This window comes from Callorhinus ursinus, unplaced genomic scaffold (genome assembly GCF_003265705.2).
Source record: "Callorhinus ursinus isolate GAN/ISIS: 27379988/994484 unplaced genomic scaffold, GSC_fseal_2.0 scaffold61, whole genome shotgun sequence".
In the NCBI taxonomy this organism is placed as follows: domain Eukaryota; kingdom Metazoa; phylum Chordata; class Mammalia; order Carnivora; family Otariidae; genus Callorhinus; species Callorhinus ursinus.
The window spans coordinates 6,578,703-6,592,775 of record NW_027397123.1 but is presented as its reverse complement, the minus strand read 5'-3'; the positions used below and the strand labels follow the sequence as shown (position 1 = coordinate 6,592,775).

At 44.8% G+C, this 14,073-nt stretch overlaps 2 protein-coding genes across 10 annotated transcripts in view; one reads left to right on the top strand and one right to left on the bottom strand.

Moving 5' to 3' along the window:
- Window positions 1-2,042: 2,042 nt before the first annotated feature.
- On the bottom strand, window positions 2,043-6,212 carry LOC141371215 (uncharacterized). Its single transcript, XM_073885143.1, has 2 exons — window positions 5,145-6,212; window positions 2,043-2,362 (listed from the first exon to the last, which is right to left on the bottom strand). The coding sequence occupies exons 1-2, from the start codon at window positions 6,210-6,212 to the stop codon at window positions 2,072-2,074; spliced, it is 1,359 nt and encodes a 452-aa protein (XP_073741244.1). The 3' UTR covers window positions 2,043-2,071.
- DPY19L3 (dpy-19 like C-mannosyltransferase 3) overlaps window positions 4,630-14,073 on the top strand; it is a 234,423-nt gene continuing 224,979 nt past the window's right edge. For 7 of the 9 annotated variants that reach the window (XR_012375982.1, XR_003204859.2, XM_025854320.2 and 4 more), the window contains exons 1-3: window positions 5,550-5,688; window positions 7,407-7,548; window positions 10,370-10,503. Coding sequence is in view for 6 of the 9 variants with exons in the window: in XM_025854320.2 (XP_025710105.1) it covers window positions 7,446-7,548; window positions 10,370-10,503 (237 nt within the window). In the remaining 3 variants the exon portion in view is untranslated. Of the gene's footprint in view, window positions 4,737-5,549; window positions 5,689-7,406; window positions 7,549-10,369; window positions 10,504-14,073 lie in introns of those variants that run through there. The other 2 variants (XM_073885146.1, XM_073885148.1) reach the window with 2 other exon arrangements.

Sequence of the window (14,073 nt, the reverse complement as noted above, 5' to 3'; positions counted from 1 at the left end):
TACCCAAAGAATACAAAAATACAGATTCAAAGATTCACCCTGATGTTTTTAGCAGCATTATCAACAGTAGCCAAACTATGGAAAGAGCCCAAATGTCCATCGACTGATGAACGGATAGAGAAGATGTGGTGTGTATATATATATATACACACAAACACACACACACACACAATAGAATATTACTCAGCCATCAAAAAGAATGAAATCTTGCCATTTGCAACAACGTGGATGGAGCTAGATGGTATTATGCTAAGTGAAATAAGTCAGAGAAAGACAAGTACCATAGATTTCACTCTACGTGGAATTTAAAAAACAAAGCAGATGAGCGTAGGCCATAGAAAAAGAGAGAGAGAGAGACAAACCAGAAAACAGACTTAACTACAGAGAACCAACTGAGGGTTGCTGGAGGGGAGGTGGCTGGGGGGATGGGCTAAATAGGTGATGGGTATTAAGGAGGATACTTAACGATTAGCACTGGGTGTTGTATATGAGTGATGAGTCACTTAATTCTACTCCTGAAACCAATATTACACTATATGTTAACTAGAATTTAAATAAAAATTTGGACGAAAAAAAATGAACAAGCAAAAAGAAAAAAAGAAAAAACTGGTAAAAGACTATAAAGTTCATCTGGGCAAGTGAATATGCAAAACTTGCCAAGACGTGTTTAAAAGAAGTATAATAGGGGCGCCTGGGTAGCTCAGATAGTTAAGCGTCTGCCTTTGGCTCAGGTCATGATCTCAGGGTCCTGGGATCGAGCCCCACGTCGGGCTCCCTGCTCAGCAGGGAGTCTGCTTCTCCCTCTCTCTCTCAAATGAATAAATAAAATAAAATAAAAAAGAAGTATAATAAAGGGACACTTGTTTTCACAAGTATCAAAGCTTTCTAAAAGAAACAGTAATTACAAATGCATAGAACTGTTGTATAGAGTCCCTTTTTTTAAGTCACTTAAACATAGTAGAGTTAACAAATAGCCCATATACATACAGGGATTAGGGTGTGATACAGGTAATTCAAAGCAATAGAAAAATAATGTTGAAGCAGCCGACCAACCAGCTAGAAAGAAATTATGTCAGATCCCCATTTCGCCCCATATTAAAAAGATGCCATATTTTTAAAAACTTGAACAAAGTATTTTTAAAATTTTACAATCTTACAATGGGAACAGTTTTCCTAAGCATGACAGAAAAACCCAGAAGCTATAAAGGAAAGGTGATAGATTCGACAACATAAAAATGGAAAATTGCTCCGTAGCGAGATATCTGACGAGGCATTTGAGAATGAGGAAATATCTGCAGGGCATAGAACTAAAGGCTGATCTCCATAATCTGTCCCTTCCTATCAATATCAAATCCATGACTGGTCAAAGAACACAAAAAGACAAATCCTAGAAAAAGAACCACAAACAGCCAATAAACCCCTGACACAACTGTCTCCACCTCACACAGAGCATTTCAAGTGATCACTCATTTGTCACGTAAGATTGGCAAAGATTAAAAATATCCATTGTTGGGGGGGCGCCTGGGTGGCTCAGATGGTTAAGTGTCTGCCTTCAGCTCAGGTCATGGTCCCAGGGTCCTGGGATCGAGTCCCGCATCAGGCTCCCTGCTCAGCAGAAGCCTGCTTCTCCCTCCCCCACTCTCCCTGCTTGTGTTCCCTCTCTTGCTGTGTCTCTCTCTGTCAAATAAAAAAATAAAATCTTTAAAAAAAAATATCCATTGTTGGCAAGGACATAATACACATCGGTGTATTGTGTAGAGTAATAGAATCGTTAACCTTTTGGGGATGTTGTTTGCCAGTGTTCATCATCATTTCAAATAGGACTTCCAGCAATTCTGTTTCCTGAAATATGTCCTAAAGAATTACATAAATATAAGGATACATAAGAATTACATAAATATAAGAGAATTCTACAGCATTGCTTGTAACAGCCTATTATGTCCAACCAGAGGGGAATAGTTAAATAAAACTATGATACATCTACATGGAGGAATATAAATGGATTGATTACCTACCATTGTGTAACAAAAATTACCCCCAAACTCAAAACCACAATAAACATTTATTATCCTTATTGTTTCTGTGTCAGATATTCGGGAGTGGCACAGATGGGCATTTCTGGCTCAGGATCTCTCCTGAGGCTGCAGTTATCTGAAGGCCGACCTGGAGCTGGCAGACCCTCCTCCAAGGTGATGCTCGTTGCTGGCCAGAGGCTGGGTGCAGCCCAGGTGGCCTTCTCCACTGGCTGTTTGAGTGTCCTCACAACACGGTGGCTGGGGGCCCCCGAAGTGAGCAATCCAAGAGAGGCTAAGGCTGAAACTGGGATGTCTTTTAAGCCCCACAACGTCATTTCCACGGTATCCTATCAATCACACAGAAAAACTACAATTCAGTATGAGGGCAGTCTATGCGGGTGTGAACACCAGCAGCAAGGACCATTGAAGCTGAAGTTCAAAGGCTGAATAAGCAGGGAAGTCAGGTAAAGAGAGTGCAAGGGGACACCTGCAAAAACCTTGGAAGAAATTTACCAATAGGAAGTAGAGATGAGGCTGGAGAGGTAAATGGAAGCTAATTCATGGCAATCATTCCAAGCTGTGTCAAGGCGCTTGATTTTTATATAAAGCCGCAAAGCCACCAGCGGAGTTCTATTTCAGTAGGGTCACCCTGGTTATTACATGGAGGGTCGACTGAGTGGACAGAACAAGGGGGTAAGGATGGATGTTAGGCCGTCCGCTAGGAGGCCATTAAAATGATCCTGACAAGGAATGGTAACTTGGATGAGGGTGGTGGCAACAGAAGAGAAAAGTCAGGCAAGTTCTGAGATATGTAGGGACAAGTCCAACAGGACTCAGGGTTTAGATACATGGATTACACGACAGGGGGGAACCACGTTTGGCTCCTAGGGTTTTGACTTGAACAATTAGGTGATTGGGCACAGGGGATGAAAAACAGGTTTGGGGTTTAGGAAGTTTATTTTTTTAACAAGTTGAGGCGGGGATGCCTGCACACATGGAAAATGTCGAATAGGCAGAGGCCACATGGCACCTGGAGGTCAGGAGCTAAGCCTGGGCATAAAAACTCATGAGCCATCAGGATATCGGTGGAAACTGGCAGCCACGAGCCAGAGAATCGTTGCTTTTAAAAGGAAGAGTTTACAAGAGACTGAAAAGGAATGAGAGGTAGACAGGAGGAACACCAGGAGAGTCTACTGTCACAGACTCTCATTTGGTGGTGGTGATCAAGAGTGGTCACACTAAGCCAAGCAATTCAAAACGGAACAAACATTGTACATCAGCTAAGAAAAAGACAGTAGAGACAGAGAGCTTTCTCCCTCAGTCCCAAGACAGAATACTTTTCTGGGAAGGATGTGAGCAGCATTGATGACTTCTGGTGTGGTGCTTCTCAAAGTGGGATGTACATACAAATGACCTGGGGATTATATGAAAACACAGTCTGGCTCAGTAGGTCTTGGGGAGGGCCTGAGATCATGTTTCTAAGAAAGTTCCAGGTGATACTGATGCTCCTAGCCCACAGCCATTTGGAATAGCAAGGCTCTCAAACTTCACTGAGCACAGACTTACATGGAGAAGCTCTTGAAACATTATTGGGGCCTGCCCCTACATATTAGGATTCAGTAGGTCTGGGGCAGGATCTGATGATGTGCATTTCTAACAACCTCCCTGGCGATGGTGACAGTGATGCCACAGGTCCCCAAGACCATAGTTTGAACTGCACCATCCTAGAGGGTCACAGTTTAACGACTGCTGGCCACAACAGAGAGAGAAATCCATCTGGATCTCAAAACATAATGCAAACAAGTATCCCTGTATACCACTGCAGTCAGTCCGTGACTAGGGCTCACTGAGGGCAGGGCCCGCTACTTGCACTCCATCACCCTCATGGTTACTCTATCACAAAGGACTCCTTCTTAATTGACGTATATTCGCTCTGAAGACTTAACTCTCAGCAGTGGATGCCTCTTTTTTTTTATTGTTATGTTAATCACCATACATCATTAGTTTTTGATGCAGTGTTCCATGATTCATTGCTTGTGCATAACACCCAGTGCTGGATGCCTACTTTTTATAAATCTCAAAGCTTTATCTTGCTGGTAAAGCCATTTCATGATATTAGACCAAGCAGCTGCTAATGAGTACTACTTCCTTTACTCAGAGGATGTACGTTGCACCACAGACACAATCTTCCCCAGAGTGACACAGTTTTAGACAAAACCGTATATACAAAAAGGGAAAAATTTTATTGGAGGAATCAATTCACGTATGTATTTATAAAGGACCCCAATGCGTTTTATGTAAGGCATCTAAACATGAAAGAGACGGATTACAAATATAATCCCTGCTCTCCAATCCGTAACACCAAAGACACCAACAATCAAGTTAAAACATGACAAATGCCATCTGAAAAGACAGCTACTTATTTTTCTTAAAGCCATCCAGCAGATACCTCAATCCATTTGCACAGAATGTATGCTTGTTATTGATGGCAACAGACACAGGAAGGAAGAGAAAATACCCAACAGGGGTGACCAGGAAAGGCCTCCTGGATGAAGTAATTTCGTTGGAATGAGACAGACGGACAGTCTTTTCACACGTGGAAGACCCAGACGACCAGACCATCCCTTAAGAAAAATCAATTAAACACGTGGCCTGAGCATCTGCTGACAAAAGGCTTCATCTACCGTTCCTCGCAGGGTGAAGAACGAGAAAGACACCCAGGTAAGAGCACAGTACCTCCCCTCGAAAAACGCTTACACTCTAGTTTGGAGAGCAAGACAAGCGTATCCGTGAAGGCGAGATTAAGGAACGAGCGCGCCGCCCCCACCCCAACACTAGGGGGTAGTCTTGGGAGAGGCGAAGGTATCCCCGGGTGCTCTCACAGGCAGTCAGCAAACGCCTTCCCAGCACACGCCAGCGGGCACCGGGGCCTGGGGGGCGGCCGAGACCCGGGAGGGGGCGCGCCGGGCCGAGCGACGCGGGAGGCGGGGAGAGGCCCGAGGGGTCGGCCTGCTTCGGTGCGCCCGGCCTTTACAGAGTCCCCCACTCCACCAGCACCGGGGGGGAACAGGCGGCCACGGGCGCGCCCCACTCTCAACCCTGGGGGCCTCAGTGGGGCCACCGCCAGACCTGAGGCGACCCTTCCTCGGAGCCGGGCTCCTCCTCCCCCTGAGCCGCCACCTCTCGCTCTGGCCTGGGGCCGGCGTTAGTCTGCGGGGCCAAGAGCAGCCTCGGAGGCTCAACGCTAGCACTGCCACTCGGTGGGCGGTGAGCTCCGTGGTGGCCGCCGCGCGACCTGGGGGGCGGGGCCGGAGCGGCGAGCGGAAATGCGCTGCTTCCTTCCGGCCGGCGCCGCACGAGACGGGGCGGGGCGCCCCGGGAAGGGGCGGGGGCTCGCGCTGACGGACGGCTCCCGGGACCTATGGGTGCGGCCGCGGCGGCCCGGCCTCCCCGGCGCGCCCCTTTCTCGGGGCCGCGGACGCCCCCCGGTTCCCCATTTCTCGGGTGTCGCGCGAAGCTCCGCTGCTGTCCGGTGGCCGCTGCCTGGTCCTCTCTGTCCTCGCGGCGCGTTGCGGGCTGTCCTGCGGCCCCGCCCCCGAGGCCCTCGGCGCCCCCCGGCCGGCCGGCCTCCTTCCCAGCCCGGAGCCGCGCGCCAGGACGGCTGAGGCCGCAGGTCTGTGGCTGCGTGTCGGGCCGCGGGCGGCGCGAGGGGACACGCGGGCGCGAGGCTTCGGCGGCGGTCCGCGGGGTGTCCGGCGTTCCGCCAAATGCGCCGCGACCACCGAGAGCCCGCGGGCCGCCCCGCCGCGCAGTCGGGGGGCGCGGCCCGGGCCCCGGGGCGTCTGGGGGCACCCGCGTGGGGGACGCGGCGCACACTTGTGCTCGGCGCGAACTGCGGGGCGGGGGGCGGCAGGTCCGGAGTGAGGAAGTTTGCGGAGGGCGGGGCCGCGTTCGCCGGCCACTTCTCGCTCCGGCCGCGCAGGCCTGCTCAGTGCCGGCCTCGGCGGCCGCGCGACTCTGCCCAACCCCAGCAAGTCCCCGAACTTGGGCGGCCGCCGCCGGCCCCTCGGCGTCCGCTGGGGACACCCGGAGCTGTGGGGCTGGGGTGCGGTGGGATGCTGAGTGACGTGCCCTGCAGCTCCCGGGACGCTCGGGCCGTGCTGGCGCCTCGGAGTAGAGGACAAGCGTCGCTTTCATCTCCCTTTTCCAGTGTTTAAGATGGCATTCCCTTTCATTTGGTGGGGAAACTTTTGTTTCGTAGTTCGTGCGATTATCACAGTTGACTGACACAGAGTTGGCACGTAAATATTTGTTGCCCTTCTGTCCTAACTTGTTAGAGTGTATCCGCTATGGGATATTTACAACTCCTCCCGAGCCCTTAGAAAGGGCATGATTCTAGGATAAGGTGACTAGGGGATGAGCCCATCTACAGCAGTACGACTTTTTGCTTGCACTCCTTTTTCCTCCCTCGCTGCTACAGGTTCTCCAGTTTCATTGTTTGTACTTAACTGTTTTTGCGTCTCACAGTTTTGTTTTTTTTTTTTGTATGAATGACTGAACGAACGAATAAATTGTATAATTTTGGTTGGTTTGTTCTTTCTATAAAGCAAGTTGTTTACCTTTAGGAATTGATAAACTGCCCAACAGTGGTGCCCGGCACCTGGGCATGTTTCATAGTAATTAGTAAAACGCTGTTCATTATTCAGGGGAGTGAAGCAAGATGTTCTGGAGGACTGTAGCCAGCTTACTCACTGCCACCACTCCCTCGCCTCCCACTCGCTGCTTCCAAACCAGGCTTCTGCACCCTGCCTTTACTCCCACTTTTGCTCCCTGGGATAGCAGGCTGCCCTGATTGGCACACCCCCGCTGCCATCACCACTGAGGCGTATTCCTAAAGCTTCCAGTATGACTTGTTTTTAAAGAACATCGGTATTAAAATTCAGATACCTGAGACAAAAGAATATTTCACTTCTTCAGAATCTGGCTCTCAACAAATTTACTACTGAATACCTCCTCCCGTGGTACGAAACTGTAGAACATAATCCAGAACTGCATAATTATGTGACCAATTGCGAGGTAACCGCAGTGGCTCAGGAAGGAGAAAGATCAGTGGCCCTTGGCACAACCACAGACAGGAAGGCTTCTTGGAAGAAGGGCTGGGGCTTGTCTGGGATGCCCACTTGTATTCATAATTCTTGATGGGATGTATTAAGTAAATATTTGTGTTGTGTCTTGACAGTAACTTTGAAGGCTGGTTAAGATGGGAAAGTGGGAGGGCATGCTAAGTCAGGGACAAGGCGTCAAGTCACTTGAGCACAGATGAGCACAGGGTGTGTTGGGGAGAGGGTACTGGCATATGGACAGGCAGCTTACTTTTCTGTCGTTTTGTAGGAGTGGTTGGAAGAACAATGCATGTAAGTCTTTGACACCATGATATCCATCAGGCAAAGAAAAGGAGTAAAAACCACAGAAGTTTCTGAGGATTATGCAGCACAAGAAGCAAATGTGAAGTTGGAAAATAAATTGCCATCTGGTAGGTGATTTAAATTAAAGCAGCATTTGGGATTGCTTTTATTTCTGCATATTAAAATATCACTCTCCAATAGGATAAGAATTTGGTGAGACCTAACAGTTGAGAAGACTTGTTCTAATACCCTGATGTTTTAGTTCGACAAATTATTTGATTGCAGTTTGATAATACTGGCGTTTCAGTTATGATCACATAAAAGGTGAAACAGCTCTGATTAGAACCCCTTGTTTCTCAGCTGTCTGTTCAGTAGGTTCTGGTTTTGCCAATCTTTGACTCTCTAAAATAATGCTTTCCCCCACAGTTCAGATTTTAGTCTGTTTCTTATTTTTCTGGGTTTGTGTATGCTGTTCACTCTAGATACCCTTACCTTGGGAGACTTTCTCATTTCATTAAGGTATTGAAAAATGAATCAAACCTGTTTTTTTTATTCTTTATATGAATTCCTGAAATTTTCTCCTTTGGTTTGGTGAGGGAGGATGGTCAGAATTTGGTGAGTTGTTTATAATATAATGCTGAAGACTCTTCCTAAGCTGTACATCAAATATTAATTACCAACTTCCTGACTTCAGAGTTGCTTTCTTACCTAAGCATGGTCAAGGTTTTTAAAAATAAGCATGAAAAATTCCATGTCTGTCAACCATTTTGGATATCTGACAGAATTTACATTAATGGCAGCTATGTTAATTCTTTTTTTAAGATTTTATTTATTTATTTGAGAGAGAGCATGAGGCGGGGAGGGTCAGAGGGAGAAGCAGACTCCCTGCTGAGCAGGGAGCCCCATGTGGAACTCACTCCCAGGACTCCAGGGTCATGACGTGAGCGGAAGGCAGTTGCTTAACCAGCTGATCCACCCAGGCACCCAGCAGCTATGTTAATTCTTATCAGCCAGAACAAGTAAAGTATTTGGGGGAACAGTTTTATAAAATAAAATTAATCTGTATTGAGAAGTCATACCATCCAACTCCGCTGTTAGCAGTTTTGGACAAGACAGAGTACTGTCTAAAGACTTAAACAATGTAACTTCAAGTTTGCTTTTTTGTTTATTATTTATTTTTTAAAGATTTTTTTTAAAAAATTTATTTGAGGGAGAGATAGAACATGAGCGGGGAGGAGAGGGAGAAGCAGGCCCCCTGCTGAGCAGGGAGCCTGACTTGGGGCTCCATCCCAGGACTCTGGGATCATGACCTGAGCTGAAGGCAGATGCTTAACCGACGGAGCCACCCAGGTGCCCCAAGTTTGCTTTTTTATATTAAAACATAATTTTGAGGATTCTTCATTTTACTGAAGCAGCATTTATTTATTCATGTCAGAAAAAGACCCCTGAAAACTAAAGAAAAGCAAAAAAAAAAAAAGAAAAAGAAAATACTCCCACAAACAAATCCATCCTTAGACTTCCACCCATGAAACTTGATCTTGCTGTCTAAATGTCTCTGCCGGTATATAATTGCAAGCATTCCTATGTGGTTTTACAAAATTGAGATCCCAGCTGTTTTGTAACTTGCTACATTTCTTTTATTATGTTACAAACATAAGTCAGTCAGTGTGTTTTAAAAAAGTTATCAATGTAGTCCGTTGTGTGGCTATAGCATAATTTATTTAATTCCTTGTTGAATATTTAGATGGTTTTTAACCTTTTCCCTATATAAACAGAACTATGATAAATATATTTGTGGCCAAATGTTTATTTAAAACTTTTATTTCTTTGGGGTATATGCCTGCATTTAGAATTATTGGTCAAATAGTATGCTCATTTTGGTAGCTTTTTACTACTTATTGCCATGTTGCATTCCAGAGAGTTACCAAGTTACTCTTCCACCAGCAGTGCTTGAAAAATACTCATATTTTGTACCCTTATTAAAACAGTGTTAGCATTTTTAAGCTGTCAGATTGGCCAACATCTAGAAAGTTATAGCTCATTGTTTTAATTTGCATTTCTCTTTTTTGAGAGTGAGAACGAGAGAGAGAGAAAGAGAGAGAGAGAATGTGGGCCGGGGAGGGGAGGGAGCAAAGGAAGAGGGGGAGACAAATCCCAAGCAGGCTCAAGGGCCAGCACAGAGCCCAACGTAGGGCTCAGTCTCAAAACCCTGAAACCTGAGCGGAAGATCAGGTGCTCAACCCACTGAGCCACTCAGGTGCCCCAGTTTGCATTTCTTTAATACTGATGAATGTGAATATTTTTGTCTAGTATTGGCCGTTTTTTTCTTTTGTACTTTGCCTACTCGTATGTTTAATCTATTTCCAACTGAAATATTTATTTTTTTAATCCTGAAAGTGTTCATCCCGTATTAAGGATACTTAAACTTTCTTATATGTACTATAAGTACTTTTTCCGAGTTTATGTGTCCTTTAACTTGAGTTGTGATGGATTTTTCTCCCCTGATGGGTTTTTGGATTTTAAGTTGTCAAGTTTTTTGGTAGCTTTTAATGAATAAACCACAAATTATATGTAGACCATCTCAGATTTTTTATATCCTAGATATGCAACCCATTTACTCCTCCGAATTTCATAGGTAAACTATGGTTATTGAACTATGCCAAACACAGACCCTACGTATTAAAATGAATAAGATAACTTGCTTGTCCTCCAAAAGCTTTCTGGCAAAATGGACAAGTGAACAATTAGATACAGTCGCATAAAAAGTGTAATAAAGTATGAAAACAGGCCTTCAGAATCACAGAAAGGAGTCCCTGAGTGTCTTCTGGGAATAAGGAAAGCTTCAGCAGTGACAGGCGGCTGGAACTTAGCATACGGGATAGGCTGAAGTAGAACTAGTAAATTCTACATTCTTGACTGACTTAGCTATGTGTTTTGTTTTTCTAAAAGGTTGTACCACTAGAAGGTTGTGGAAGCTTCTGTCATTTATGGTTGGTGGAACCATTGCCCTTTGCATTGGACTTCTAACATCTGTCTACCTGGCCACTTTACATGAAAACGATTTGTGGTTTTCTAATATTAAGGTATGAGTTTCCTATGACCATTGTATGATTTACTCATCAGTATCTCTAGTAGTTAACCATATAGATGAATGACCAAGATAATGCAGTTTTGCCATAAAGAATCTCATCTCTTAAAAGGCTTGGCTGTAGCGTAAAAAGACTTCGTTAGTTTAAAATTGCATCAGAATTTTTGTAATCAGTGAGTTTTTTCATTCTCATTAACTTGCTCCAGTTACACTGCAGATACTGTAAACCGGTATTTTTCAACCTGTACATTGTGAAATTGGCACAGTAAAACAAGAATAACGTTTTTCTTAGTTAAAATAAGATGCGAGAGAGTATTATCACATACGCTAGGGTTGAGAGTTATTTGTGTAACTATTAATTACATGTATGTATGTACAAACCGGGTCACAGTATACATTTTTTTTCTGTTGGGTACAGTAAAAAAGAAGAGAAATCAGAAGCTAGTGCTGTAAACCGTAGAGCCATAGATGACCTCAGTGTGTTCATACCTTTCTAGTCATAGATGCAGTGCTGAGAGGGCGGGGAGCCACTGGTTTTCTGAAGAAGGGAGTCGTAATTTTCATCACGTTCTCGGGAGGGTCTGTGACTTCTTAAACCCCAATTTCCTTGTTCTCTGTTTTCTCTTTTTAAACATTTCTAGGTGTCTTTTAATTTGCCGTGGTTTTCAGAACAAGTATATCACTTATGCAAGGAAACTTACACATCACCAGTATTTTTCATTGAAATATACTCTGTTTTTGATCCAAAATGTTATGATCTTTGACCGTATTTACTGTGGCTCCTAATGACTAGTTGCTGGTAAAGGTAAAATTCACTTTGAAAAGGTTAAATATTTATCATCTCTGTGAGTATTTTAAAAAGTCTGTGCAGAATCTGAAACAGTTCTCAGAGAGCTTTCCCAAAATATTTTGAGCTTTGGTTCCATTATTGGAATGAGTCTCCAAAGGAGAGACTACTTTGAATGACAACTTTAGTTTACAGGAGTAACTTCTTGTATGTTTATTTTAAAAACTTGTCCTGTTACTCTATAGGTATAGTGTGTATATATCTTCATACAGATTATCATGGCAACAAAGAATAATTCTTATCCTTCAGGGACAGTGGGTAGTTTTTCTTGTCAAGAAAAATTTTACTCACTTTTATCTCTTTAAAATGGAGTGCTTATAAACAGATTTCTTAGAACTAAACAATGTAATACTTTTTTATCCACACAAGTATTTTGAATAAAGACTGAAATATCCCTGTGTGGGCATATGGCTGAAACTAAATGCTAGTAACTCTGTAGTAAGGAGAAGATGCTGAAACAGATCATATAACTTATTTTCAAACTGTAATTTTAGCTCTTTAAAGTTTTTAAGTGGCCTTGCTAATAACCTCAAATAAATACACCCCATCATTAAGAAGCCCAAGCACCCTTGATTTTTCTCTTCAATCTCGCCAGGTTAGAGAGGCATTATACTTTTACCCAGTATTTATTGAGCACCTCTTCTGTGGTAGCATTGATCTAAACACCGTGGGGAACATGGAAAGAGTAACAAAGACTAATGAATTTGCCGGCAGATTCTCCAGTGTAATACATCAATTCTGTACATACGTGTTGAGCACTATAGGATGCCAGCAGGTGCAGTGCTCAGTAGCAACACTGCCAACTAAAACCAGGCCCCAGCCTTCAGGGGCTTGACTCTCTGGAGGGTATGGGCAAGTAGGTGGACAGTGACAGCCCGTCCAAAGTCAGTACATTGGTGGGGTAGGATAGAGTATTGCGGGAGCACAGAGCAGGGGTAGCCCAACCCAGTTTTGGAAGATTAGGGAAGGTTTTGTAGAGGAAGTAATTGTTAAGGAGACCTGAAGGATGAGAAGGGTTAACCAGACAAACTGGGGAGGAAAGATGAATGTCCTAGGGAAGGGACATGTACAGGAACTTCAAGAGGCAAGAGCGTTGAGAGCGTTCAAAGTGTTGGCAGTAGTTCGGCCTGGCTGGAGAGGAGATGGGGAGAGAATGTACCAGGATGGTAAACAGAGGCCGAGTCATGAAGGAACAGCAATGTCATCATCTTGTTTGAGAAAGATGGCTCCGGCTACAGTGTGGAGAGTGGATTTGAGGAGGGTAACGCTAAAGTGAGAGGAAACCACCAAGATCCAATCCAATTCAGTGGATTCAGTAATATCTGAATGTCAGTAAATGCATGTTTTATGTGTGCCAGACACAGATTCAAGCCCTGAGAATATAGCCTTTGAGTCGGATATGGAACTTAATTCTGTTGAGGAGGGAAAAAAACAGAACTAACAAAAAATAAGTATTATGGGAAACCAGACAGGGTGGTAACCTAGTTATTGGGAGGCTACTTGAAATTGGGAGGGAAAGCAGACCATTTTGAAGACAAGACCTACATCAGTACTTACATCCTAGGAAGGAACCAGGCAAGCTAAGTCTGTGAAAGTCTCCTAAGCAGAGGGAACAACAAGTGAAAAGGCCCTTGTGTAGGACAAAACCTGTCTAGTTGAGTATCAGAGAGAAGGCACATGGGGCCAGAATCTTATAAGCAAAGAGGAGACTAGAACCAGAGAAGAAAAGACCCGATCCTGCTGGAGAGAAGTGGACAGTCAGAGCTTAGGAAGGATGTAGCGATTCATCATTTGTGCGGACGGTGATTGAGAAGGAAGAATTATCAGTGATGATCTGCTTTCTCCCATTAGCAGCTGAATAGATGGGTGGATATGCCACCCACTGTGATAATGAACCCTGTGGGAGGAACAGATCTAGAGTGCAAGAGCTTCTGTCACCACCTACCCAGAGTTAAGCTGAACTTGACAGGTTAAGGGCATAGTGTGTCACAAAACTGCGCTCACTTTTGACACCACTTACAAGTTTGGGGGTCCTCAGGCTACCCTCACTTCTGACCACAAGTAGACTATAAACTTGGCGATACCCACTATCCCCTCAGGTTCAGTAATTCACTGGAATGCCTCACAGAACTCAGGAGAGCCTTATACTTATGATTACAGTTTTATTAGGACAGATGTAAATCAGAACCAGCCAAAGGCAGAGACTCATTGAAAGAGGACCCCAAACTCAGGCTTTCCATTGTCCTTTCCCTGTGGAGTTAGGCACCTTGATGTGTGACGATGTGTTGAACATTGCCAACCAAGGAAGCTCACCTGAGCTCTGGTGTCCAGAGCTTTGACTGGAGTTTCATTATGTAGGTATGACTGATGGAATCATTGGCCAGTGTTGAATTCATTCTCCAATCCCCCTCTCCTCCCCAGGGGTTGGGCCACTATCAGCTGGCTCCAAGCCCCAACCCTCTGAGCACACGGCTGGTCTTTCTGGCTTGGTCAGCCCTCATCCTGAGTCATCTCCTTAGAACAGACTATCAAATGTCGTCCTGAGGAACCCACTGTGAACAAAGACACTGTTCTCACTTGAGAAATTCGAGGATTTACTGGCTCTCTCCCAGGAACTGGGGACAGAGGCCAGCCAAATTCTCTCCAGGGGACAGCAAGACAGCAAATGATACATCCTTGTTTGGATACGTTATGAGTCACTTTTGAAGCAGTCCAAGG